The following is a 26,636-nucleotide window of genomic DNA, read 5'->3' on the forward strand; positions in this document are numbered from 1 at the left end:
CACTGTACTCCTCTCCCCTGGAGTAACATCGCAGGAGAGCAGGTTTATCAGAATCAGCGTCACCTGAAGGGTGTCTTCTCAGGGACACAGATGTCACTTTTCCAGTCTGCGTGGCAGCCCCAGTTGTCTGTCCAAAGGGCTACAGAAGCTTGGGGACCTACATCTCACGATGGTCCTCAGAGACAGAGAGGTGAGGGAGTCCAGAGAAAACAGGAGTCATTTGAAACCAACCACAGTCATCTAGACACAGCCAGATGTGCTGGCATCGGAAGCCCCTCAAATGCCATGTCATTCAGAATTTTATTCGTATTTTAGGAGTGTTATTTTTTTTTACCACAGTAAAGAGCATGAAAGCAAACACACAGACATACTAACAGAAGGAATACACATTATTGATACTATCACTATGAGATGATAAGTAATTTTTTTATTTTGCAAAATTTGGGTGGTATGGGTTTAGTACTCTTAAAAATGACAAATGAAAATGATCTTTGGTAAAAACAATCTTTTTTTCATTTTGATCAAACAACATTCCAGTTTTCTAAAAAATGGGCAGATTAAACTGCATAGACAAGATTCCCAAATTCTAGATTTACTTCCCTACTAATTTTTGTGCAATGGGTTGGAAAGGAGCAAGGAGTGCAGAACAAGGATATCATCTTTCACAACTAAGTCTCTGTCGTTGAGGGTTCGCGAGAATGGACTCGCAGGGGAGTAATAAAGAACACTTCTGAAACATCCTCAGGTGTAAAACTGGAGAAGTGAAGCCCTCTACCCTCTTTAACAGCCATGCAGGTTCCCTGGGCTTCTTTTTGTTGTCTTCATAGTAGTTGGCCACTAGGGGCGCTCTGCTCCCTTTTGCAATAATGCTCTTGTAATAAATAGACAACCTCAAAACCCTCCTCCCCTCCCTTCCATTTTAAGCAGGAAACACAGTTGTTATATATATATATTATTTATAAACATATATATTTTTACTAGAATATAAAAAGGGGATAAATGCAAATCACGGGAAACAAATAACATAATAGAGAACAGACTCATTTTCATGCAATTCAAATCTGGCCTGTACGTGTTTTCTGAGAACCTAGATTATAAATTAAGTGCCTAAACCTAGGCTGCTGTGGATGTGGAAGACATCAGAGCCTCTAGACTGAGGACTTGCTCAGCTCCTGCCGTACTTCGGCCTCCACCTTTGTTCTCTCTGGAGGTAGCTATCCTGCTGGATTCAAGCAACCTTTATGGTCCCCTGGGGTAAGAAAAGTGCTCCTTGGTCAGGCCCAAAGCTCACCTTCTGACTACAACCCTTCTTGTTTCTGTCTTCCACACAATTTCCTTTCTCCTTTTTGTCGATCTGAAACCAGCAGGTTTTCCAATCATGAAAAATATTGCATTAGGTGTATATATATATATGTGAACACTTGACTTCCCCTTCCTGGAAAGCAAACCCTGCACTCATACCATTCAGAACATTTCATCCCAGTCTTCTTGATCTGTGGTGCCAATGAGTACCCCATTTCTCCAACTGTGTGTCCGATTTTGTTTAATACAACCACTGGAGCTGTGCTTTTGGCTGGTTTCTTGCTCCATCCTCAGAAATAGACAAAAAGCCCACAGATGCAGTCGGCAATTTGAGAGACTTTCTTGTATCTGTTCCTCCATCAGAGAGGCAAAGGGCTGTTTCCTTATGATCCTGAAAAGTACCCGGCGCCAGCCTCTGCCCCTTCACCTGGACTTGCCCTCGATTTCTGTTCTTCACTGAGAGATCCCTCTCCTAAAAACTCATTTGCAGAGCAGAGTTAATTGGCACACAGCAAACCCAATGAACATTCAAGCCAGCCCTGCCTTGGTTACCCACTCCCTTCTTTGCCCCAGTCTATGGGCCCCCTCCACGAAGAGTGATCTTGCATAATCCTAGTCATTACAGTTTTACAACATCAAAATGCCTTAACCATATAGTAACAATAACATAAACAATAAGAGACAGAGTTGATCACTCACACATGCTCTTACAGGAAAACAGGCAGCTCTCTCCCTGGTAAGAAAAATATGGGTCTCCACCCCACCACACAAAAATCCCAGTATGCCCCAGAATGCAGTTTCTTTGCTTCATGACGTGTTAGAAAGCACGTCAGCTGCTCCTTGTTGCTGTGCAGATCACCCAGCGTCGGGTCAGGGAGAGAGACAGCAGCGCTGGCTCCCACAGCTGATAGGATTAGGCAGTGGTGCTTTGTCAGCCCTGATTGAGCCCGAGAAAGCTCCAGCATTCGCAGGTGAGATGAGGGGAAGGGTGGGAGTGGGGATGGGGCTGTACCCCGGCTGGAGGGGGTACATGTTTATTTTCCCCTGGCTGGTGCATTTGTATTGTGTTTTCTGCGAAGTTTGCAGTCCGATTTTGTATAGGGATGGGGAGGGGAGGGTTCTACCCAGAAAAACCAATTTTATCACTTCACTGGTTCCAGGGATTGGCCTTGGAACTCATAGGAGAACTCATAGGATTTTTGTGAAGTTCAAATGAGATCTTCCACATTAAAGGGCTCAGAAAAATATATAAAGTTTTGTGCATGTGAGAGGTGTGGCTTATTTACTTACAAATTTCAGAGAAAAAAATTATCAGACCACTTACTAGATTGGGGGCATACTAGTAAAGGTATTTATCCTCCTCCAATACAAATGTCCCTTATTTCTTGCCAGGCCTGGGCAGTTATATTAGTTATAACCCTTAAGGATTGAGTCCTTTCTAGGCACTTGATATTTTCTAATAGTCAGCAATAGATTCACTTTTAAAGGAAAAGCCACAATTACAAAGCAAGGAACTAAGTATTTAGATAGAAAATGAATGTGATGCATAAGAATATTTCAAAGCAGATGAAGGATGACTCGACTCTGCCATATTTGATACTATCTCTTTGATAGTAGAATCCAGCCCTGTGAGACAGGTCTCCTAATGACATGAGAAACACTTGAATGAAATTAAAGGCAGTACAGATATTATCATTTGTAAAACTCGCCTTTTAGAACAGTGGAAAAACAGGCTTAGGTTCCAAAAGTACAGCTCTAAGAGGCGTCTGAACATTAAATTGCCAGCCTTTCCCTTGGCAAGGTTGCTATGGTGACAACGGGGCTACCACGAGTCGTCTCAATGCCTGCACTTCTGCAGTAAAAGCTTTCACTGAACACATGTTGGATTTTTAGGCACACACCCTGTCAGCAAATACAAAGACCTCAGCTTTCTCTGAGTCGCTGCCAAACAAACCTTGCATTGTGTTATTTATCTTCTGCAGGTGGGTTTCTCCTGGGTGCACAGAATTCACTCTCTCGTGCATGCATGCATTTGGCAGTTTACCCATTGAGTGTCTACTATGTGACAGAAAGTGTACCAGGACCAGCCTACAAACCCTGAGGGCTTCAAACAGGGACTTGGGGAGGTAGGGGCGGGGCAGAGTTTTGATGCAAAAATTCTAATAGCTCTTCAGGAAGCAGATAGTAGTGGAAGGTTTCAGGGAGATTTCCTAGAAACACCTGTCTAAAAATAACAGTCAATGTATGTTTAGGAGTTGAGGAAGGTGTGCAGATCAGGTGCAAGAGATGAGAAAGAGAGAGAGAGAAGCTTATGTAGGAATCTAGAAGGAAAAGAGCAGGAAACCTCCAGTTAATTTCATCCTCAAGTTGTTTCTATTTGCATAAGGAAGGAAAGTGGCAGGATCTATGGAGCCATGAGGGGTGTGTTAAAGAGGGAAGGGAGAGGAGAGCCTGGATAGAGGATGAGGACTGGAAAGAAAGGGATGAGAAGCTACATAAGGTGGCCACTCTAGGAAGGGCTTTGGGCCACATTGCCAAGCTCGGACACTACCTGGTGTAACAACCAGGACATCCTTAATGAGCTTTCATGGAGAAGCTTCACTTGATCTAAGCCTTTCAGAAAGGCCTTGGGGTGCGGGGAAATGAGCTGGTGAGAAAGAAAGGAGGTAAGAGTGGGAGTAAGACCACTTTAGTTGGACCACTGTTGCAATAATCAGTGTGATTATGGAATAGATGGATAGATTCATAAGAAGATAATAAGCCATAGGCAGACATAACCAGAGCCAAGACCTGTATTACATGGCACCTGGTAGCTCACTCCGCATGCAGGTCAGGTGGGTGAGAGAAGGCTGAGAATGCTTCAGAGGTTCTGACTTAGACCATGCAGTGAGGGTGTCTGCTCTTATATCCAACATTCAATTTATAGCTCTCTAGGGAGCTCAGAAACGAGATGTTGACCTTACTACTTTGTTCCAAGCTTACCGTGCATGACCCCAGGCCCGTGATTTTAGAAATAACAGATTGAACAAATCATCCTGGACTGTCCCATTCCAGAGCCCCACCTCTAAGACTGCTGTAAGTCTAAAAAGTTGCAATTAATCACACCTTCTCCCCGGAGAAAGAAACCTAGAATTAACTATTTCATACTTTTAAGAGACCTAAGGAGCTGGATGAGATGAGGATTCCCGGGGTTGAATCTCGGGGTGGATATCAAGTCGATTCCATTAGTTCTGATTTCAGGTTCTTTAAATCTTTGGCTTGAGAGTTGAGGACTCAGAATCACACTGAGTCTGGCATGTGGAAGTTGAAATACAATTTTCAAGGATAATGGTACAGGGATCTGATTGGTGACAACCCACGTGGCTTTTTACAATATCCTCCAATTCCGAATAAAAGGCAGCGTAGGTCATTCGTACACACTCAGTTGCAACCCTGCCCCATACAAACGGGTCTGCATCACAAATGCTTCCTCTGCCTGTTATGTAAAAGGCAGCAGCCAAAATTGAAAGGAACCTGGACCTGCCTTAACTGCCTTTTGGAAAGTTGCCTTCAACGACCTGGGTCCAGCTGTCCTGTTTCCCAGGGCTAAACCAGCTACCCTTGAGGTAGGTATGCTATTATGCTCCGGTTTACAAGGGTAAACTCCCAAAATCAGAGTCGAGGACTTAGGGTACACAGGCGCTCAACTTGGAGGGAGTGGAGTGCGGGCTTGAATCGGGTTTTGGGAATCAGGCACAGAACTCCCCCTAGAAAGTGCGTGGGGCTCGCGCTAGGCAGAGGCGGGTTCCCTCCAAGCCCGGCTTTCCCATCCCCTCCTGCTGCGGCCGCGCAGCCAATCCCAGGCCCATCGGATGCGCTGCCCCGGGGAGAGGCGCAGCCCGGAGATTCCGGAGCCAAGATGCGGAGTCAGTCCTGCGGTGTGGGTTTGGCTTCGGTTAGGAGGTGGTGACGATGGCGGCGAGGTCGTAGAGCCAGGCTGTGTGTACGTGTGGAGTCGGGAGACCCAGGAGGGGCCGCGAGAGGAAAACTTTGGCCTCTTTCTCCATTTCGACCCCTTGCGGGCGCGACTCCCCTCAGTCTTCCCCAACGCCCTCCTGCAAGCCGGAGCGCAGGTGTGCGGCACCTCTGAGCTGGCGATGCCGCACACCCGTGCCATCGAGTCCGGTGGGCGGAGAGCGAGAGGAGCGTGGCCGTGGCGACATCGGGCGGGTGGGCACCCCTAGGTGAGGACGAGCCGTGTCCCGGGGAGCCGGCAGGTGAGGGCGGAGGTGGGGCGGCGCCGGGCGGCGTCCACGGGCGCCCGCGGTGGCTGCACCGCACCACGTGTCCGGCCGGGGCGGGGCGGCCGGGCGCGCCCTCGGAGCCGAGCGCGGGCCGCGGCAGTGGCGGCGGCGCGTCGGGGCCGCAGCAGAGCAGCCGCCGGCCGCAGCGCGCAGCGCGCAGCCCGCGCCGACTCAGCGCAGTCTCCTCGCTCCCGCACGCGCAGGTACCTCCTCCCGGACGGCGGCAGCGGCGGCGCGAGGAGCCGGCAGGCGGCGACGCGATGGGACCCCTCCGGGAGACCAAGGTAAGCCGAGCGTGTGGGGACGGTGCCCATGGGCGACAGGGGGCGGGAGTGGGGGAGTGGGCACTGCGGGGCTAGACGTGGGCCAGGTGAGAGCTGGAGGGTGGCTTTCGGGGCAGAGGGCGAGGGTGCACGGCAGAGGGGCCGGCAGAGGGGCGCTGGCTGAGCGATGAAGTGGGGACGCGTTACCAGAGGAGATGGGGGCGGGGGCGGGTACGGAGGGGTGTTGGTTCAGAGAACTGAAAAAATTTACTTTAGAGGGTTAATCTCTCTGCTGAATTTGGCCATTTGGGGTGTAGCTTTCACTTGACGTCTGGTGTGTGTGTGTGTCAGAGAGAGAGACAGAGAGAGAGAGAGAGAGAGAGATGAACAGAAGGAATTTGACATGCTCTCGTGGCTGAGGTGTGGGGACCGCGCATGGCGTCAGCCGCGTTCTGCGGGCGCGGGATACTTGCGGGGTGAGTCGGAGCCAGACGGCTGGGCGCGGCTCGCGGCCCCGAGGGCGCGGATGCCCTGTCACCTCAGAAGTTCCCGACGGCTGGGCTTCCTCTGCACGGTGTGGGCCTGGGAGAGGTGTTTTCTTTGGCCCTGACCCTGCCGGGTAAGCCGTGGAAGACAGCAGGAGGTCAAGTTGCAAAACGGTGTTTGTTACCTAAGCCAGAGCTTTTTTTTTTTTTTTTTTTTTTTTGATTGCAGTGGTTGAAGGAAGTAGTGGGATTTTTGCAAAAAGAATAAAAAGCTCCACCTAGGAATCCATCTTAATAAGTAAGGGTGGCAGGGACCTGAGCAGCACCAGACTTCTAGCGCGCTCTGCTTCTAGATGTCGGACAGTTTCAGCTAAGCATCGTTGCCTTGTTTTACCTTCAGTTTCCTCACCTGTGACTAAGGACATGCGTTGGTGTCCTCTATATAGCCTGAATGTAAAGGTCAGATGAGATTCTGGTTGGAAAAGCACTGGACGAGGTGGAAGGCATTGTAAGATATTGCTTGGGTGGGTTTTCTTGAAGCAAGGCGTGGCAAAGTAGCTGATGTGTTTTTAAGGAGAGACAGAAAAACCTGGTCTTGTCGATGTTCTGTGAGGAAAAACGGCAGCTGAACCGGTAAAAAAGATGGAGCCATCTTCCTGGGTATTGTGTTTGTGTTGGTTTTCTGTTGGCAGCAAGCCCTGGGTATCAGGATAGAAATGAATAATTAAGATGCTGTCTGGAAGAGGAGGATTTCAAAGGTGTGTGCGCGTGCACACGTCTGTGCACACATGCGCGTGCATGTCATTAGGGAAGACTTGTTCCAGGTGTAGGGCTCTACTCTGTGAAAGCGCAGGAAAGCACAAGTCAGATTGCGGCATTTCATTCAGGGAGAGACAAATGGAAGTCTAAAGGAAATCAAGCAATAAACCAGAGTGTGCTGTGAGTAACTGGAAACCCTGGCTGGCGTTAAGGCTTGGAGGTGACAGGGAGGTGATGAGGAATTCTCAAGGTGAGGGGGTGTCCTTGCTGTAAGTGGGTGTGCACAAGGGGGCTCGAGGGGCCAGCTCAGCGGACAAGCGTTCAGAGCTCATACCATTCAATTCAGTGTTAGAAAATGTGAACTCTCAGAAACTGTCTTGAAAGAGCAGACGGAGTTTCCTTTTGTTTTCTCTTTGATGTCCAATGTGGAGAAGGAGCAAAGAGTGCAGCATCCTGAGAAGGAGATTTCCAGAAGTCGAATTCCTCGGCTGATCCTGCGACCCCATCTGCCCCTGCAACCGCACAAGGTGTCTCCAGCCTCGGAGTCTCCCTTCTCGGAGGAAGAGAGCAGAGAGTTCAACCCTAGCAGCTCCGGGCGCTCCGCGAGGACTGTGAGCAGCAACAGCTTCTGCTCAGGTATACCCAGGGGAAGCCCGCCCCGCCCCGCCCCCACCAGGGCGTGGCCTGCAGGTGTTGCAGGTGCATTGGGGATGGGCCCCAGCCGGCGCCTTGGAGCCTACAACTACAGCCTTAGGATGAATTTAAAAAAAAAAATAGTTACATGTTTTTAACTCTTATATTATTGCAGTTTATAATTTACAATGTTAAGATCTGACTTCTTTCTCTGAATGTTTAAAAGTTGTGTTTCCTTGGTGAAATCAAGAAAAAAGCTAAGTTCTACTTTGCAGTAGCAGTCTCTGTGAACCTGTGTGTGTCTGATTACAGAAGCCTCACGTTGAAGCAAGTCCTAAAACATGAGGCCAAGGTGAAGGAGGGGCAAACTCCAACACTGGTCTGGCGCTGTAGTGTAGTGGGAAAGGACACAAGCTTTGTAATGTACCAGACCTGGGTACAGGAAGGCTGGCACCCCCAGCTTTTCATCACTTGTGTCTGGGTGACCTTGAGCAAATTGCTTAACCTCCTTAAGCCTCAGTTGTTACATCCATAAAATGAGATGATCACTTGAATATGTCTTATCAGAAGTTCTTGGAACCAGAATATTTTGGATTAAAAATAATACATATTTATGATTACGTAATGAGGTATTTGAGGGATGGGAACCAAGCCTAAACATGAAACTCGTCAACGTTTTACATTCACCTTGTGGGTATGGCCTGTAATTTCATACAGTGCTTTTAGAACTTACTCTTTTTTTCACACCTTAGTATACAACCTGAGGTGAGATCTGAGAATTTCCACTTGCTATTTCATGATAGGACTCAAAAACCTTTTGATTTGGGAGTGTTTTAGCTTTTCACCTGGAGGCTGCCCAGTTGCTGTGAGTTGAAATGAGGTTGTGTAAAGCTGGGAAGTGCAGTGCCTGGCTTATGCACATCCTCTGTAAATGCTGGTTCTGGACAGGATAAGCTCTGAGTGTCCGTTACGTTTGTTATGAGATCGGTCTGAGAACTCAAAGGTGCTGCCCTTCCCACTTGGCAGGAACTTTTACACCAGTGGAAGTACCTGGCTTACAGGACTTTGTCATAGCTGGGGAGTATGAGGAATTTGGATAAAACGTAATGGAGTGACTGTCTTCTAATTAGTGAAGAATGTTCTATAGAGTAAAATTTGTTTAAGGGACAAGTGATTTGAAGATTAACACATAAATAAAAAGGAATGTGTGAATCAAGATGCTATGATAAATGCTCTAATTTAACAGGATGCAACATTTAGTGCAGGAAAATATCTTTTTCAAGGATTTATATATTCACCATTGCATGTTACCTTTTGTTAACAAATAATTATATCCCATGTGTAAGTTATGTTTTAAGTTTTATTTCAGAAATATTTTCTGACCTACTCTTTGGTGTTTCTCTTTGAAACCTGAAATTCTGTGCTTGGTTATGAAACATTACATTTTAAGGCCTACTTCTTTTCCCTTTGAACAACAGAAATCCAGTCTAGAATGGAAAATCTCTTGTGGTTTGGTTAATACTGTCTGAGAAGGACATGCCAGGGCAGCAGAGCAGCCCAGACTCTAGGAAGCTGGGGTCCAGGCTGCAGAATGTGGTGCTGTTCATGTCAGTCAGCACCTAGAGTTCAAGGCTCACTCCAGGGATGCAGGTAGATTGTTTGGCCAGCTGTGTTCATAGCTCAGTTCCGTATTTATTCCCGGCAGCCGACTTCTCTCTGGCTGACTTCAGGGTTAGTCATGTTATCAGAACAAAAGAAGAAAGAAGTTGATTGAAACAATATGAAAGAAAAAACAAAAATCTAGGGTCAGGGCTTTAGTGTAGTTTGTAAAATCACCTGCATGGACGACATCTTATATGGGTGCCAGTTTCCAATCCTAACTGATTCATTTCCTGTCCAGCTCCATGCTGACATCCTTTTGAGAGCGATAGAAGATGGCTCAAGCACTTGGGCTACTGGCACACTTGTGGGGAACCCGGAAGAAGCTTCTGGCTCCTGGCTTCAGACCAGCCCGTCTCTGGTCATTGCTGCCATTTTGGGAGTGAACCATCAGTTGGAAGATCTCTTTACATATCTAAAACCCTTCCTTTCACATAATAAAAAGAAAGGAATAAAGAAAGAAAGCAGGAAAGAAAGAAAAAAGAAAACTCCAAGTCTGCTTTAGAAATGTATAGACAAATAAAATTATTAATTTTAATTGTGAATTTTTCTCATGCAGACCCATTTCTTGACACACACCCCTTTCCCAAGAGACCTGTCCCCCACTAATGTTATAGTGCTGTACATGAAAAATCCAAAGTAGATATTGATCTTTCTGCCATTACCTAGCTGAGAATTGAGAGGCAGAAGCATATAATTATGTTGTATCTAAGCCAATCTTTCCTGCCATGTCTCCAGCTAGAATTCCCTGCTTCCCTGGGCCTCTCCCTCATCCCCCTGGGCTGAGCATTCTCCAGGGTCTGGGCCTGCACCTTCTGCTTTGCTCTCCTTCCTGTGGAACCCAGACAGACCCTTCTTGAAGGCTTTTGAGTGCTGCGATGACTCAAACTGACAATGGCTAGGCCTTTGGGGACGTGATAATGATGTGTTGGGAGGTGGGTCAGTGGGTAGCAAATAAATGGGTTTGGAACTATGGGGAGTGCGGATGCCGCAGGCAGTGAGGTCAAGAATCAAAAACGTGCCTCACCAGCAGAGGGAAACGGCTGGTGTTGCTCCATTCACTCTCATGCTGAGACCCTAAGATGTGGTTGTTGCTGAATTGTGGCAACTAAATTGGAGAACAAGGTGAACACAAACATGCAAAAGGCAGTCCTCAGCTAGAGTGAAATTAAAATAATTTAGCGATGCCTGTTGCCAGCTGAGACTCGTGGTCCTGTCTGGGAGAGACCAGTCTGCAGTGGCTTCGCTTCAGTCTACGTCATCACGTTCACTCATGTGTAAGGAGGCACTTGTAGTCCTAATCTATGATGAAATTACAGCAGTATGTTACTCAAATATGGTGAAGTTTAATTTCAAAATTACATTTTCTTTTGCCAAATCTGTATCAAAGGCATTAATCATGAAAATTATCATATCTTCTAACATGTTCATTTTTAAAAATAAGGAAAAGATAATGAGGTAGCATAAAGTTAAATTTACTTAACAGAGACAACTATCCTTTGGTTTGAAAGTCTAGCATTCTTTTCATTTGTATGGAAATGACTGTTATTGATAACTGGTAGTTATATGTTGGGCAGATCAGCGATGAATCTGATGATGATTCGTCTATCCCTGCCCCTAGGTTTTTCTTAGGATTTTTCTGATTTGTGGAAGATTGGAACTCCTTCCAACATGATGTGCCTATTTTTACCCTCTTCCTCGTCTTCTCAGCTGCTTCCCTCCTATTTCCCCATGGGAGCCTTGGCTAGGAACACTTAATGATTTGGTATTCCATATGCTAATTTGCATGTTGTGTTTATCTCATTCCTGAGGGAAGGAGTTGTGTCTGACCTTTCACAATCCATTTGGGGAGTGTCTCCAAAGAGCTTTTCTTTTAAATAGCTTCTTCTTAACAGAATTTTTTTGAAAATATGCATGTTTTTGTGCATTTCATCAGTACATGGACTTGGACATCATCTCAGTGTTAGAATAATCTCTTCCTTACATCTTGTATTCAATCTTAGTCATTGGGACAGCGGAATTTATACTGTGTTGCGAATCAGCCGCTGTTTCATCTGTATAAGTAAACATTGCACCTTCTTAGTGAATGTTAACTCATACTTTTTTAAAAAAAGAATATACACAGAGTAGAGGATTAATAATAAAGGAGTATGTGGAAGGATGTAATTAAGCCATATTTCGCTATTATAAGGCCAATAAAAAAATCATCCTTTCATTATCGAAAAAAATAATAAAGGAGTATAAATGAAACAACAGCTTTTTTTGTGCTCTCTCTCTTTTTAAGCCAACTCATTTGTTTACACCGTGGTTTTGGCATAGAGTCAGCCTTTGTCCCGCACTCATCCGCACCACCCTGCATTTCTTGTTTTTGACATGTTCATGAGAAGCAGTGAAACACCCATTTTCAGTCTGTGTTCTGATGTGGCCTACCAAATCTAGGCCCCTGTCCATTTTTCTCTCCTGTTTTTGTTGCGAATGCATTGTGTTTGTCATGATGCCCTGACTCCACTGTTAGAAAAACTGATGACCTGGGTGAGTAGCTGCACATGCGTCAGTCAGCTGACATGGTTAGCAGCGTGCTGTGCATTCCCCCTTGCTTAGTTGAGGCAATAATTACCTCTTGGAACTGGGAGGCAGATGGGTTGCTGGGCTTCAAGCTACTTCTCCTCGGGGTGCCTTGTAAACATAGCAGGTGGAACAAATTATGCATATAGAACACTGGTTGTTTTATGAGACCAGTAATTTCTCTGAAATATTGCCATGTTTCGAATGTGCACACACAGATAAAGGCAAGTTTATGATTATGGCATGTTAAGAAACACTTCTCAGGTCAATAAGCAGAATGATCAGAACCGGAGACTCTGAAGAGAGTAGTGCTGAGTAAGCTGCTTACAGAAAGTGTCTTAGTTTTCACAGTGTTGCGGAAGAAATCTTTCAAAGAAGGCCCATGACCTGGAGGTGATCATTGTTGCCGTTTGTGGCAGGAACAATTAATGCAAATTAGAACTGACTAGTGCCTTGCCAAGGCATGACAAAACCTCCAGAAATTTGCTAGGCCTTGCCAAGCAGAAACATTTTTGCTATGCCTTTGTCCAGTTGAAAAAACTTGGCATCTGGGTAGATTGAACCTATGAACATACTAATTAGAACAGAGATGAACTGCATTGAGTGAAGTGAGCTGAAATACCAAATTATACTATAATTGAATGACTGCCAACCTGTTGTAAATTAAAAATCAAAGGCCTGAGAATTCAGTATCACGTAATGAGCGTGAGACCTAGATGCTGCGGTACAATGTACATTCCAAGTGTTGAGCTGTCTCATCCATAGAAATATGCATCTAATGAAACAGGTTATAGGCAAAGAGTATAGGGGCAGTATTTCTTGCAGAATGTGATTACTGCAATTAAAAAGGCAAGAGAAAAACTGCCATTTAATTTTTACAAACACTGTTAGTAGTGGGTATTGTGAAAATCTTTAACAATGGGGAAATTGTGTATAAACATGATGGAATCGGGCCAGGTCTGGAAATGAATTCTGATACATTTTTTAAAGATGTATTTATTTTTATTGGAAACTCAGATATACAGAGAGGCGGAGAGACAGAGAGGAAGATCTTCTGTCCACTGATTCACTCCCCAAGTGGCCTCAGTAGCAGGAGCTAAATCCATCCGGAGCCAGGAGCCTCCTTTGGGTCTCCCACACAGGTGCAGGGTCCCAAGGCTTTGGGCTGTCCTGGACTGTTTTCCCAGGCCACAAGCAGAGCACTGGATGGGAAGTGGAGGAGGATTAGAACTGGTGCCCATATGGGATCCTGGAGCACAAGGCAAGGACTTTAGCCACTAGGCTACTCGCGCTAAGCCCAAGTTCTGATATTTAAGGTGAAAATGTTTTCTGTTTGAAAACGTCTTTGTGGGCCCGGCAGCGTGGCCTAGCAGCTAAAGTCCTCCCCTTGAAAGCCCCAGGATCCCATATGGGCGCCGGTTCTTATCCCGGCAGCTCCACTTCCCATCCAGCTCCCTGCTTGTGGCCTGGGAAAGCAGTCGAAGATGGACCATAGCTTTGGGACCCTGCTCCCGTGTGGGAGACCTGGAAGATGTTCCTGGTTCCCGGCATCGGATCGGCGGGCACCGGCCCGTTGCGGCTCACTTGGGGAGTGAAGCATCGGATGGCAGATCTTCCTCTCTGTCTCTCCTCCTCTCCGTATATCTGACTTTGTAATAAAATAAATAAATCTTTAAAAAAAAAAAAAAGAAAACGTCTTTGTGACAGTGTTTCCTGACTTCACAGCATGAGAGTGTTGTCGACTCCTCAGTAAAGCTTATTTAAAATGCAGATGTTTTAGCTCCACCCTAAACCCGTGCTGTTGAAATGGGAGTGCCCAGGAATATGTATATTACAGGTTTTTTTCGGATGAACCGGTTGCATCTGCAGCATGATGGGCTCGCTGCTTTGTGGTCTGTGTTTTTTTGGAGATTTTGTGCGAGGGATGGAAGGACCATGCTCCAAGTAGCACCATAAGATGAATGAAGATGAAAGATAGCAGAAAGGGGTGACCAGCCAAGTGCTTAAACTTGGAATCAAGGGATCAAGTAAATGCTCTTACATTCCTGGGGATCTTGGTTTTGAGGTCTGTTTTTAAAAATCTCTTGTCATTATTTTTAGTCCTATCATTATTTATATTCATATAATAGGTTTAATTTGTGAAATGGGTGACTGAGAAAATCGGTTTTATAATATAATGCCCTCCCTAGATTTGTTATCTCAGTCATACCTTTCATGCTTTTGCCTGTATTTGACTGGTGTTGGAAATGCTTGAGGTGACCTGAAAGTGCACATAGACCTTGAAAAAAAGAAAAACTGAGACCTGGGATATCTAAGACATTCAATTTTTGTCAAGCTTCCACTGAAACATGGATAGCCAAACATCATTCATCAAAAAGCTAAGGATCAGAAGTTGTGTTCCAGGCTGCAAGGAGGAGTAAAACTCATAGACTGGGGGCAAAAGTATGTGTTTTATTGCCTAAGCCATGACATTGATGTCATCAGATGTCATTCCCACACTGCTATTCTTTACATACTTGTTTTGAGTCCCTCTTCCTTTTAGCCACATTTACTCCTGGGTTGTAGTTTGAATTTATTGCTTCATTTATTAACTATAATTAGCTGTCACATTTCTTAAACCTGAGGATGCAAAGATGTCACATGAATAAGCATGGTGTAATGGATACACATGAGTGTTGTAATCAAAAGAATGGATTGAGTTAGAAAGATGAGTAATACCAGGTCATGGAAAAATGCTAACTGTATGGAGTCAGGCCACCTAGAAACACTAGGGAAGACTCTAGATTTGGATAGTGTGTACCACTTCTAACAGTATTCAAAAATTTAGATCTAACTTTTTAATTCTGTGGGTCAAATAACATGCATTAATGGTAGCATGTGGTTTATGAGTTCCCATCTTATACTTCTTAGAGGTCTGACAGAGCCAGTGAAAAAATTTTAGCAGAAAAGAGCATTTATAAGGTTTGTAATTAAGAAAAGTGTTTTTGGCTTTATATTGGACAGTAGACAGGAGAAGGAAGCAGCCTGCTGGTTTGAAGGCTATTGCCACAGTCAGACGGATCACATATGAAGTATGGGGTTTGAAGTTATCCTAGGTAGGTCCTAGTCACCAACTGCAAATGAAAGGAAAAGATAAGATTGGTTTACCTTTCCACCCGAGGAATACAAGTAGAATGGCATGAATGAGAACAGTGAGTCAAGTTAGTTGGTTCCGTGTAGCTATTGTATCTGAGACCAGAGTGTAGAGCTCCAAAGAGAACCCAGAGTTGGTGGTCAAGGAAGCTGGTCCTGATTTCAGAGGGGAGTACGTAGAGAATGATTGGAGGACACGCGACAGAGCTCTGAGGGATAGTAAGAGAAGGGGGAGAAAGAAGTGGAGACCCTGAGACTGAGCATTCAGAGGAAGGGGCACAGCCAGGACTGTAGTGTGTCCAACAAAAAAGACAACTGATTCAAATTGTATTATCAAATTAAGTAAAAGTGTGCACTGAACAGTGTCTGAGGACCTGACTCTTAGGATATGAGTAATTGCAGGCATCAACAGTTGCAGAAAGTTGTGGTGGTAGAAGCCAAATTTCATCAGGCTAGAAAAGGAAAAGTGACAAACAGAGAAAGTATGAACAACATTCTTAGAAAGCTTAAGGGCCAGTGTTTATCCTAGAGGTTAAGACTAGAGTTAGGATGACTACATCACGCATACCGTGGTAGGTAGCCATGATGGTTAAACGCACTGGGTTTCTGCCACCTGGGATACCTATATAACTTATATGTGTTTTTTATTTCTCTCTCTCTCTCTCTCTCTCTCTCTTTTCCCCTCTCTCCTCCTTCTGTCTTGCAAATAAAGAAAAATTTTTACTGAAGTTTAAAACTGGGATGGAGAAAGGAAACTAGAGTGAAAACCAATAGTGCATGCATGTGCAGTAACAACTGGGTGTTTATCAAATGAAGGTGTGATAAAGTTTTTAGACTGTGTCGAAGTAAGATGGTGATGGGAAGAGAGAGAAAAAAACAGCGGAGAAGTGAAAATTGCTTGTAAAAAGATTAGGAATAGATAAAAAAAAAACTAACAAGAGAAAACCCCACTCACATTAGAAAGAAGTGAGACTGGACGTGAGTATAAGAAAATACAGCAGAGTTTGAACTTTCCTATTCCAAAAACCTAAAACCCAAAATGTCCCAAACTCCAAATGAGTTTAAACATCCTGTTGATACTCAAAAATTTGTGGATTTTGGAGCATCTCGGATTTTAGATTTTTGGATTAGGAATGCTGTCAGTAAAGACAGTACAAATATTTAAAAAATCTGAAAAACAAAACCAGAAAGAGTTTTGGCACCCATGTCCAGGTAAGGATGTTCTGTTTGCATCAATAACCGAACAGAGGAGGGAGCTGAGGCCGGCACGACATTGCCCAGGTAGGTTGTCCCTTATTTATGCTGCTTTGATCACGACACATGACCCAGTTGTAAAATGTCTTCTTTGGAGATCTGACTTTTAGGCGGACTGTGAGCTCTATGACAAGAGGAGTAATACAGGCCTGTAACTTGCAGTGTTGACTTATTGGATGTTTGCTAGAAAAACCTAATTGTGAGAACAGGGCAAGTGAAGAATTCTCATGTAACATGAAAGTAAAGCATCGTCCAAGTAGCTTGTGGGAACAAAAGCACCAGAAAACACGCTGTTCGTTTCTTCGTGTTGTTAAATGAAGGAAACACTCCTTCCCAAGGAGTTCTACATCTCTAAATGCCTAAAACTCCATCATAGAGCCAAGCTGCTGTGGCTGTGGGAGGCTACAAGAGCCACCTCTTACTAAGAAAACCAGAAATTCTCCCCTCCAGGCTTGGCACAGAAGCCAGGTTTTGAAGGCTGTGTCAGAGTTTGCAAACCAGAGCTTGGCACAGCTGACAGAGAAATCAGTGTGTGTAAAAATATAGGAGTCTTGAAAATAAAGAGCCCGCTTAGGAAACTCTGAGGAATACTGTCTCCCCTAAATCTCGTTTCTCACCATCCAAGCTGTGAGGAAAACCAGCAGCCCAGATCGCAAATGAGCAAGTTTTTAATCACAGACCACATACTTTTTCCAAAACTCTGGCTGGACACCAGCTACCTCTCCCTCTCCAGTCTAGGTGCTGTTCTTCTGAGAAAGCCGTGGCCTGCTCAGGGCTGCCTTGGCGTTCTGGGTATCCAAGACTGTCCTGTTGCTATGTAAAGTGGCCTGTGTGACTTGCAGGGGCCCCAAGCTCTCCTATTGCTCGGTGGGTCTGTCTGCTTTGGAGACTCAGTCCAGCCCTTGTGACCTCTGCCAGGTCTTCAGCAGCCCCATTGCGGCAGCACAGACCAAGTCCTGCTGACTGCTGTCTGTCTTCCGGCAGCACAAACCAAGCCTCAGAAAGCACACCGGGATCTCACAGCTCATTGCCACCCGCTCCAAATGCACATCCCTCACCTGCTCCCTGCTCAGTGTTCCCACAGTGTTCCTCTTCTGTCGCATCAGCAACCAGCAGGCCCAGTCTTCGCTCTGCTTCCATATGGGAGCCTGTGCAGACAGCATTCCTGTGAGAGACTGACCTAGTTCTTAGAATTCTTGGGCCCTTGTGCATCTTAACCTTCCCTCTGTTCTGGGGTGAGTGTAAGAATTAGCTTTTCTGTGGGCCCTTGTGCATCTTAACCTTCCCTCTGTTCTGGGGTGAGTGTAAGAATTAGCTTTTCTGTTATGATAATCATCACATTTCTATTTTTAATTCAAAAGCAAAAAAAGTTGACATAAAATATGTCAATTAGATGTGATTGATATTAATTTGGTTTTGCCTTCAGCCAAAGACCCTGTTGTACACATGTGTAATCCTTTCTGTTCGTTTCTAAAGTGGGTCCTTACCGAATACCCAGCTAACAGCAAGGCACTGTTGTAGTAGCTGAGGTAGGCCAATGGTTAGTACCAACGGTGTTATTATCCTCATGGCTCGTGTGTTCTTAGGCCAGCCATTGCTTGCCAGTGCAAGGTGCTACCATTTGTTCAACCACTCTTCCATGGATAAACATTTTCTCTGCAAGGCTAGATTTCAAAATTCAGAATCTTCTTTCATGAATGTCAACTGGATTTAGACCATGTAGGAGCATACTTCTTTTCTTACTCTTTCTTTCTTTGTTCCCTTCTGTTTAAAAGAAGAAACAGATATCATGACAGATATGTAAATTATCCGAAACTATTCTTTTTTTCCAAATAGAAAAAAAAAAAAAGCTCTTGTATATCAAGCGTTGTTTTGTCCCTTAAGTGGCTTCCATTTTTATCCTTCTGACATGACAGTGATTGTCTTCAGATTCTCCGTGTGAGAAAAAATAGAAGGCAGGAGAAAAATATTTACATTGCTGAAAGACAGCTCAGTGTACTCCAGGTGTTCTGGGGTGGTGTGTTTTCCTGATCCTAAGGTTTACAGACGACTAAGCAGAGTCTTCGTGGTCTTTCTTCCTCCTCCTTGTATCCTTCCCTGCCTTCCTTTCCTTCTGGTTCTTCTCTGTCCACCCCCTGCCTTGGCCCCAACTTCTCCCACCAAGGAAACTTAAAAAGACAAACAAAACAAGATAGAAACCTGAGCCTTAAAAAAAAATAAATAAAAAAACGCATGGCCTGGAAACTGCAAATAAACTCCTATTGCTAGGGAGAAGGAAAGTCAGAAAGATTTGTAACATGTCTATTTTGGGAGGATCATAACCCTAAGGAGGAAAGAGCAAGAGAAGTTTCACAACAGACAGTTTCACCACTCCCGCCAGAGGCTCACCTGTCTTCTGGCAATGGTAGCAACATTCCCAGATCCCTGCACCTCCCTGCCCCCATTTCTCAAGGTCAGTGTCAGCTGCTCCCTCAACAGAACATCTAGGTGGACTCATTACTCACACTGTTCACTATTTGGACCAGGATATTTTCCCGTCTGTGTCCTATCTCCAGGAATGCTCATGCGAATCAGTAGCTTCCCTTTGCTGGGGGGCGGAGATGGGAGAACCCAGCTGGATGCTTTTGCCCTCACTGCACTGAGTCCTCCGCAGAGGTGGTACAACTCACTTTTCACTCAACATCCTCTTTCACTGTTGAGGTCTGTGCCTGAGGGACTTTTATGGGAGCACTCGAGGCTCCAAATAGCTCAGAAATCCTGGGAATGTTTATATGCGAAACGATTATTTTGTCTCCAAGAAACAAGGGAAGCATCTATTAAATAATTATTCTACTCTGCACTTTCTTTTTGGAAGTGCAGGTTTCATGGGTTGGGGTGAGGCAGTCATTGGAATTATTCTGACAAGTTCATTGCCACCACCAGACATACCACATGCTTTACAGAAAGGAGATCCTCCAACCCCTGATTTCTTTGCACGCATCCCCCACTTTTCTGTTCCCTGCCACAGCAAAACTTGTATCTTATTTCATTCTTATTTCTCACTGATGTATAAATATTCTGTTTAAAGAACCTGTCTCCATAATTCTCCCTTGTCAAGCACCAGCGTGACTTTTATCTTCTTTTATTGCCTTTCACTTCTCCGCATTAATGTATGCACTTGAACCAGCCTCTCCTTTATAGAAGAGTTTCCCTTGCAGATTCTGTGACCAAACCACTTGAGCATTCATCCTGCCTTTCTAGTCATTCCTAAGTCATCTTGGTCAGCTCTCTTCCCTTGCTGCCCTCTCCAAGGGCATGTCCAGCTCTGTAACTTCATGTCACTTTCCTGTAGGTTGATGATGCTCTCTCTTGATGTTTAATTGATACCTCAAAGGTAAAATTATCAAAGTTAGAAGTATTGATACAGGCATTTGGCTTTGAGTTAAGAGGTCAGTTAAGATGCCCAACTCTGCTTCCAACTCCACCTGATGTACAACTTAGCAGATAATGACTCAAGTAGTTAGGTCCCTGCCACTCCCATGAGAGACAGACTGAATTCCTGGCTATGACCAGGCCCAGCTTTGGCTATTAGAGACATGTGGGTGAGTCAATGGATGAGGATACTCATTGTATCACTATCTCTCTTTTCTTTAAAATAAAAATTTTAAAGCTGAATTGCTTTTTAAACGTCTTAAGTATTTATTTCAAAGTTAGAGTTAAAGGTAGAGTTTGTACTTCCATAGCTCACTCCATAATTAGCTACAATGGCCAGGGCTGGGACAGGTCAAAGCCAGGAGCCAGGAGCTTCCTCATCTTCTCCCATTTGGATGACAGGGACACTTGAGCTATCCTCTGCTGCCTTCCTAGGCCAGTAGCAGAGAACTGAACCAGAGGTGCAGCAGCCAGGGCACAAGCTTATGCCCATATATGCTGCTAACATCACAGGTGGTGGTTTTACCCTGCTGTGCCATAATGCCAGTCCCCCCAAAAATTCTTGATTTTCCCCTCTGCACACTCGTAAACACTCTTTTCTCCACCTCAGAAGTGACCATCATGTACCTACTTGTTAAAGGGAGAAAACCTATACATTCTTGATCCTTTCCTATTTTTTATCGTAAAAATGTAGTCTTTCAGTGTTCCCCCCAATGTGTCTCAAATCCATCTGCTTTTCTCCGTTTTCACTGTTACCACCCTGCACAAGCTGCTTTCACTTCCCATTTCTCCTATGATAATGGAGTCCAGATTTATTTGTCTCTGACCTTTCATATATTAAGTAACTGTGCAGTGTAGTGGTCAAGAAGGATGCTTAGGAATTAGCCTAATAAAGTTTATACCATGGCTCTGCAACTTTCTAATTCAAGCTGGAGCAGTTGCCTTAAATATTAGTTCCAGTTTTGTATGCATCCTGCAAGTATGGATGACAAAATGGTGCCTATCTTAAAGGAATATTAAGTTAACTTAGTGAAAACTTTTATTTTGTGTTTAGAATGATACTTGGTATTTAGTAGGTACTCAAAAAAATATGAACCGGATATGAAGTCACTGAATCGACAGGTTCTGTTTTATAAACACAAAGCCAGTTTTCGTCATCCTGTGTTTAACCCACACTAAACTTTCCTTTGCATGTAAGACAGTGATTCCTGACCTGTCATCCTGTACGTGCTCAGGCGTTGGCCTCTCCAATCCCATCATTGATCTTGCCCTTCCCGTAAGCCTTCCAGGTCACTTTTCCATTTCAGCTGAGTGCCATATTCCTTCTGCGTTTGGGGGTTTTTGTGTTTGTTCTTCCCTCTCCCTAACCCTCCCGTTCCCTGCTTGTTCTATGATTACCTATTTACTTTTTGGTCTCATTTCAAATAACCTCTTCTGGGACCTTCCATGGAAGCTTTTCTAATATAATTCTCTCCTACCTCATACCCAGTCTATATATCATAGATTTTCTCTACTTAATAGAACATAACAATCCAAAAGTGATACCTTTTTTTCTGGTTTGTTAACTATCTCTCCTCACCAGAATGTGAACTCTTTGAAGAAAAATTTCTTTGATTCTTTTTTTAATCTAATATTTATTTTTATTGGAAAGATAGATTTACAGAGAGAAGAGACAGAAAGATCTTCCATTGGCTCTTTCACTCCCCAAATGGTTGCAATGGCTGTTGCTGAGCTGATCCAGAGCCAGGAGCCAGGAGCGTTTTCTGGAACTCCCATGCAGGTGCAGGGTCCCAAGGCATTTGGCCATCTTTATCTGCTTTCTCAGGCTGTAAAAATGAAGCTGGATCAGAAGTAGAGGAGCCAGATGGTTCAATGGCTCAGTCCTTATATTGCAAGCGCCGAGATCCCATATGGCCATCAGTTCATGTCTTAGCTGCTGCACTTCCCATCCAGCTCCCTGCTTGTGACCTGGGAAGCAGAAGAGGATGATCCAAAGCCTTGGGACCCAGGACCTATATGGGAGACCTGGAAGAAGCTCCTCATTCCTGACTTGATTGGCTCAACTTCTGTTGTTGCAGCTATCTGGGGAGTAATTCCGGAAGATTTTTCTCTCTGTGTCTCCTCTGTAAATCTGATCTGCCTCTCCAATAAACATAAATAGATCTTGAACAAAAGAAGAAGCAGTGGAGCAGCCGGGATTCAAACTGGTACCCACATGGGACGCTGGAACTTGAAGCTGGAGGATTAGCCAGTTAAGCCAAAGCACTGGCCCTGCTTTATTATCACTACATGTGTAAGATCTGAAACTATATATGAGATAAAATAAGAACTCAGTGATTGTTCTAGAAAGAATAAATGATTGAGCAGGTAGATGGATGGATGAATGAAATTCTCGCATTTCAGCATTGGCTACTAGTTGCTGACACAATGCCTACAATTGGAGCAAATTTAGTTTACAGCCTTGAAGATTGTTGGGTTCTTACTATGCAAAATATGCTAAAGGAATTAAGATAAAGAATAGAAGTTCAGATTTTGCTATTGAAATCCTGGAATGCTGCATTGTGCATTCTGTGCGTATGGCAACATGTGTTTGGGCGGAAATACTGGAAACAACTATAAAGAGTCTCTTGCCTCAAGTTTTTGTGGTGTGTGTATTATGGGATGTCTTCACTCTAACAGTTTCTTGGTCTGGTTTTCATTTGGACATGCCCAAAATTGCTGATGTTTCCTCTTGGAACAAACTTAAGTATAAAATTTTAGGAACCAGCAAGTTTGTAGTGGCAAGAACAGGGCTTTGTCAGACAAACGTGAGTTTGAATCTTGACTTAATTGTATAACTGTGTGGTGAGGAAATTCTTAACCTCTATGAGAGCCAGTTTTCTCTACAACAATATATCTTAAAAGTTGTTTTATAAGATCAGTGTACTTTCAATGTTGTAGATAGCTTTAGAAATATTATCTTATATCCTTTCTTGGAATAAATATGGTGTATGGTAAGAATTTTAGGTGGTTAAATTTAACCATGAGTTTAAGCTGCAAACTGTTTTAATGAAACCATCTTTAAAAATCCTGAAACATTAGTATTTGGAGCAGCAAAATTAATAAGAGCTACAGCAATGTCAATTGCATAGTAGATACTAGTAAATATTTGTTGAATAAATAAGTAGTTAGTAAATATGGCTGGTGCTTGTGAGAATCAACTAGCTTTTCCTAGAGTCTCAAGTTATATTTCCTCAAAATAGCAGTGATCTCTTCCTCCACATTATACAGCTGAACATTCAACAGCATCAAACCATAAGTGAATGTTGCAGGATATTATGGCACAAAACCACGTTTTCCTCTGCCTGATGTTATTTTTAAATGTGTCTTCTGGAATTGTTTAGTTCAGTGCTTTAGAAAAACAGCTCTCAGTTCTGAATTCAAAAGGGAACCAGAAGTTTTCGAAATAGTTCTGAAAATTAGAAAAAAATTATTTGTAATGTTTAAAGCCTGATTTTTTTTTATTCTTACATGGGATTAACACAGAGGTCTAAGTATGGCCTTGGTGGTCATAACTGCCACAAAATTTGTTTGGTGGTACAGGCTGTCAAAAACTTTTTTTAAAACATCAGAAAATTTTATTCACAGACTCATACACCTTGAAAAAAAGCCTTGTATTTTTGAATGTATACATGTTTCATGCAGAAGTTATTGCTTTCAAATTTCATCATGAACGCATTACACAAAATAATAGATTTTTCTGCAACTTACCAAAAACATAAATAAATGTGCATCTGTTCTTCAAAGCGCATTATAAAATGAATTCCAGGCAGTTTACGTTAATGAAAAGTGGAACTATAAAAACTAAGAGAAAATATAAATAGGTAAATATTTAGCTGTCTTCAAGTAAAAGAGGACATTCTATGCATAAAGGCATTGGGAAAAAAAATCACAAGGGACCATATGGAGATATATGACAGAATGGAAAAAGACTTGAATATCAAATACACTGTAAAAGGAAACACAAGCCTCACAATGGATAAAATATGACAAAGGGTGAATGCTGTTCACATGTAAAAAATTCTTACAGATCAATAAGAAATGCTGAATACCTAAATGGAGAAATGATCGGGGACATGAACAATTTGTATAATGATGAAAACAGAAAACTAGTACATGTTGTTTTTTTTTTTTACATTTTTTTATTATTAGTAGTAGTATCATTTTATGATACAGTTCCATAGGCTCCTGATATTTCCCTTATCACCCCCCCAAATCTCTCCCTGCACTCACTGAGTTCCCTTATACCATTACTGATGTGTAGTTCTTCATACACAGTCATATGTCCATCATAGCGGGCATGGACAATGGCAGAGAGTCAACCATCCTATTGTCAAGATATAGTAAACAGTTTCATTGTAAGTCCATCTTTGTCTGGAAGTAGAAATGCATACTACATTGTATCCTCACATCTGGATATGTTAGTCTCCATTTCACAGCTACTGTACATCCCCTCAAATGAAAAGTCATAATACAAAATCAGCAATAGAAAGAAAAATAGAAATTTACAATGCCATGAAGTTAAATACCATGTTAATAGATATGACAATCTCCATTACACAACTACTATACATCCCCTTAAATGAAGAGCCACAAAACAAAATCAACAACAGAAAGAAAAAAGAAATTAGCAATACCAAGCAGTTAAATAGCATGCTACCAAATGACTAATGTGTAGCTGAAGAAATGAAAATCAAGAACCTTCTTGAAGAAGATGATGCTACTGTATGATCTACGAGTCATTGAATGATTTAATCAGAAGAAAGTGTTTTGAAGAGATGAAACTAACATAAAACAACAAAACCCATGTGATAAAGTTTCTGCTGATTTTTGTTGGTGAAATGTGTCTCTACTCTCTATGACGTTTAATTGAGCTTAAGCCATTTACATTCCGACTTTAATATGTATGGGTGGTACTTTGTTTCTGTCATTTTAGGAATGGGTTGTTCATTGGTTTAGTCTTCTGTTGTCATTTTACTGAGATGTTCTTCCCTTTTGCCTTTGGTTTTGGTAGGTGTTATTCCTCTTTTCTGTCAGGAGAACATCTTGAAGTATCCCTCGAAGGGCAGGTTTGAAAGAGGCAAATTCTTTTAACTTTTCTTTACTGTGGAAGAATTTTATTTCATTTTCAAAGACAAAAGAAAACTTTGCTGGATATGTTATCCTAGGCTGACAAATTTTTCTTTTAGAATCTGAAATATGTCACTCCATTCTCTTCTTGCCTGTAGAGTTTCCTGTGAGAGAACTCCTGTGACTTTAATTGGCATCCCTTTATATGTCAGTTGATTTCTTTCACATGCACATTTAAGGATCTTTTCCTTATGTTCAATTGAAGAGAGCTTGATGATCATGTGTCTTGGTGAAGATCACTTTTGTTCAGGTCTGTTGGGGGTTCTGTGCCCCTCCTGGATCTTGTTTCCCAATTCTTTCTCCAGATGAGGGAAATTTTCCTTTATTATTTCATTAAATATATCTGTAAAATCAGTTTCTTTTTCGGCACCTTCTGGGACTCCCATAACTCTTTTTTTTTTTAAAGATTTATTCATTTTATTACAGCCAGATATACACAGAGGAGGAGAGACAGAGAGGAAGATCTGCCATCCGATGATTCACTCCCTAAGTGAGCCACAATGGTCCGGTACGCGCTAATCCAATGCCGGGAACCTGGAACCTCTTCCGGGTCTCCCACGCGGGTGCAGTGTCCCAATGCATTGGGCCGTCCTCAACTGCTTTCCCAGGCCACAAGCAGGGAGCTGGATAGGAAGTGGAGCTGCCGGGATTAGAAGCGGCGCCCATATGGGATCCCGGGGCTTTCAAGGCGAGGACTTTAGCCGCTAGGCCACGGCGCCGGGCCCTCCCATAACTCTTATATTTGGCCTCTTAATAGTCTCTTTCAATTCTTGAATACTTTTTTTGGCCTGATCCAGCTCTGCTTCTAGCTTTTTGTTTGCTTCCCCTTGGTGACAGGAAATACCTTCCAATTCTGAGATTCTTTCTTCTGCTTGCTTCATTCTATTTTGGAGACTCTCCACTGTACTCTTAATTTACTCTACTGTGTTCTAAATTTCTGATATATCAGCCTTGATTTGCTTTATGGCTTCCTTAAATTCTTTGAACTCTTGTATGTGCTTCTCATTGTTGATCAGAAACTTTAAAATGAGTTTTCTGAATTCTGTGTCCCCCATTTTCTCGATGTCTTCCTCAGTTAACTCTGAGGTTGGCATAGGGTTTTGCTCCTTTGCAGTGGAGTTTTCAGTATATTCATTGTGCCTTTGTCTCTTCTTTTGTTCTTGGTCATTGTACTTCTGGTTAGCAGAGTCTTCTCCTTGGGGCAGATTTCTAAGCTGTGACACCCACAGGTCTACAGTGCGATTTTGCTTATTGCAGTTGGTACACAACTCTTTGCTTGCAGCCAATTGTGCCACAACTTCCAGCAAGTTCCAAGTCTGGATTCTTACGTTAGATTTCCACAAACAACTCTGTAGCCCCAACTCCTGGCTCACCACACTCCTCTTCCTGTGATACCATGCTGAGGCTGCACTGTTGTCTCTGCAGCCTTTCTCCCACTTCCAGTTGGAGTGGGTCCCAGGTTTAGGGAGACACCAAGTGTCTTAAATAATTAGGTTGTTGGTGGCGCTGATCTTGCTGTAACCTGTTGGCCATTAGGTCTGGGTGCCGCACGGACCTATTTTGAAACGTATGATGCCACAGTTGGTATTATTTTCCTGCGGGACCAGTGCAATCCACTGAACTCAGTGAGTTCTTGCGAGCTCAGTACATGTGCGGTTCACTGTTGTCCCCTGCAGTCCTGAAGCTTTTGCCACAGTGTACTAAGTGGCACCTGACACACC

At 43.5% G+C, this 26,636-nt stretch overlaps 1 protein-coding gene across 5 annotated transcripts in view; it reads left to right on the forward strand.

Moving 5' to 3' along the window:
* Positions 1-2,046: 2,046 nt before the first annotated feature.
* SYBU (syntabulin) overlaps positions 2,047-26,636 on the forward strand; it is an 87,869-nt gene continuing 63,279 nt past the window's right edge. The window contains exons 1-3 of one of the 5 annotated variants that reach the window (XM_058668537.1): positions 2,047-2,273; positions 5,789-5,869; positions 7,524-7,728. In XM_058668537.1, coding sequence (XP_058524520.1) covers positions 5,846-5,869; positions 7,524-7,728 — 229 coding nt within the window. In that variant the 5' untranslated portion in view covers positions 2,047-2,273; positions 5,789-5,845. Of the gene's footprint in view, positions 2,274-4,857; positions 4,908-5,724; positions 5,870-7,523; positions 7,729-26,636 lie in introns of those variants that run through there. The other 4 variants (XM_058668539.1, XM_058668538.1, XM_058668536.1 and 1 more) reach the window with 4 other exon arrangements.

This window comes from Ochotona princeps, chromosome 9, assembly GCF_030435755.1.
Source record: "Ochotona princeps isolate mOchPri1 chromosome 9, mOchPri1.hap1, whole genome shotgun sequence".
Classification (NCBI taxonomy): domain Eukaryota; kingdom Metazoa; phylum Chordata; class Mammalia; order Lagomorpha; family Ochotonidae; genus Ochotona; species Ochotona princeps.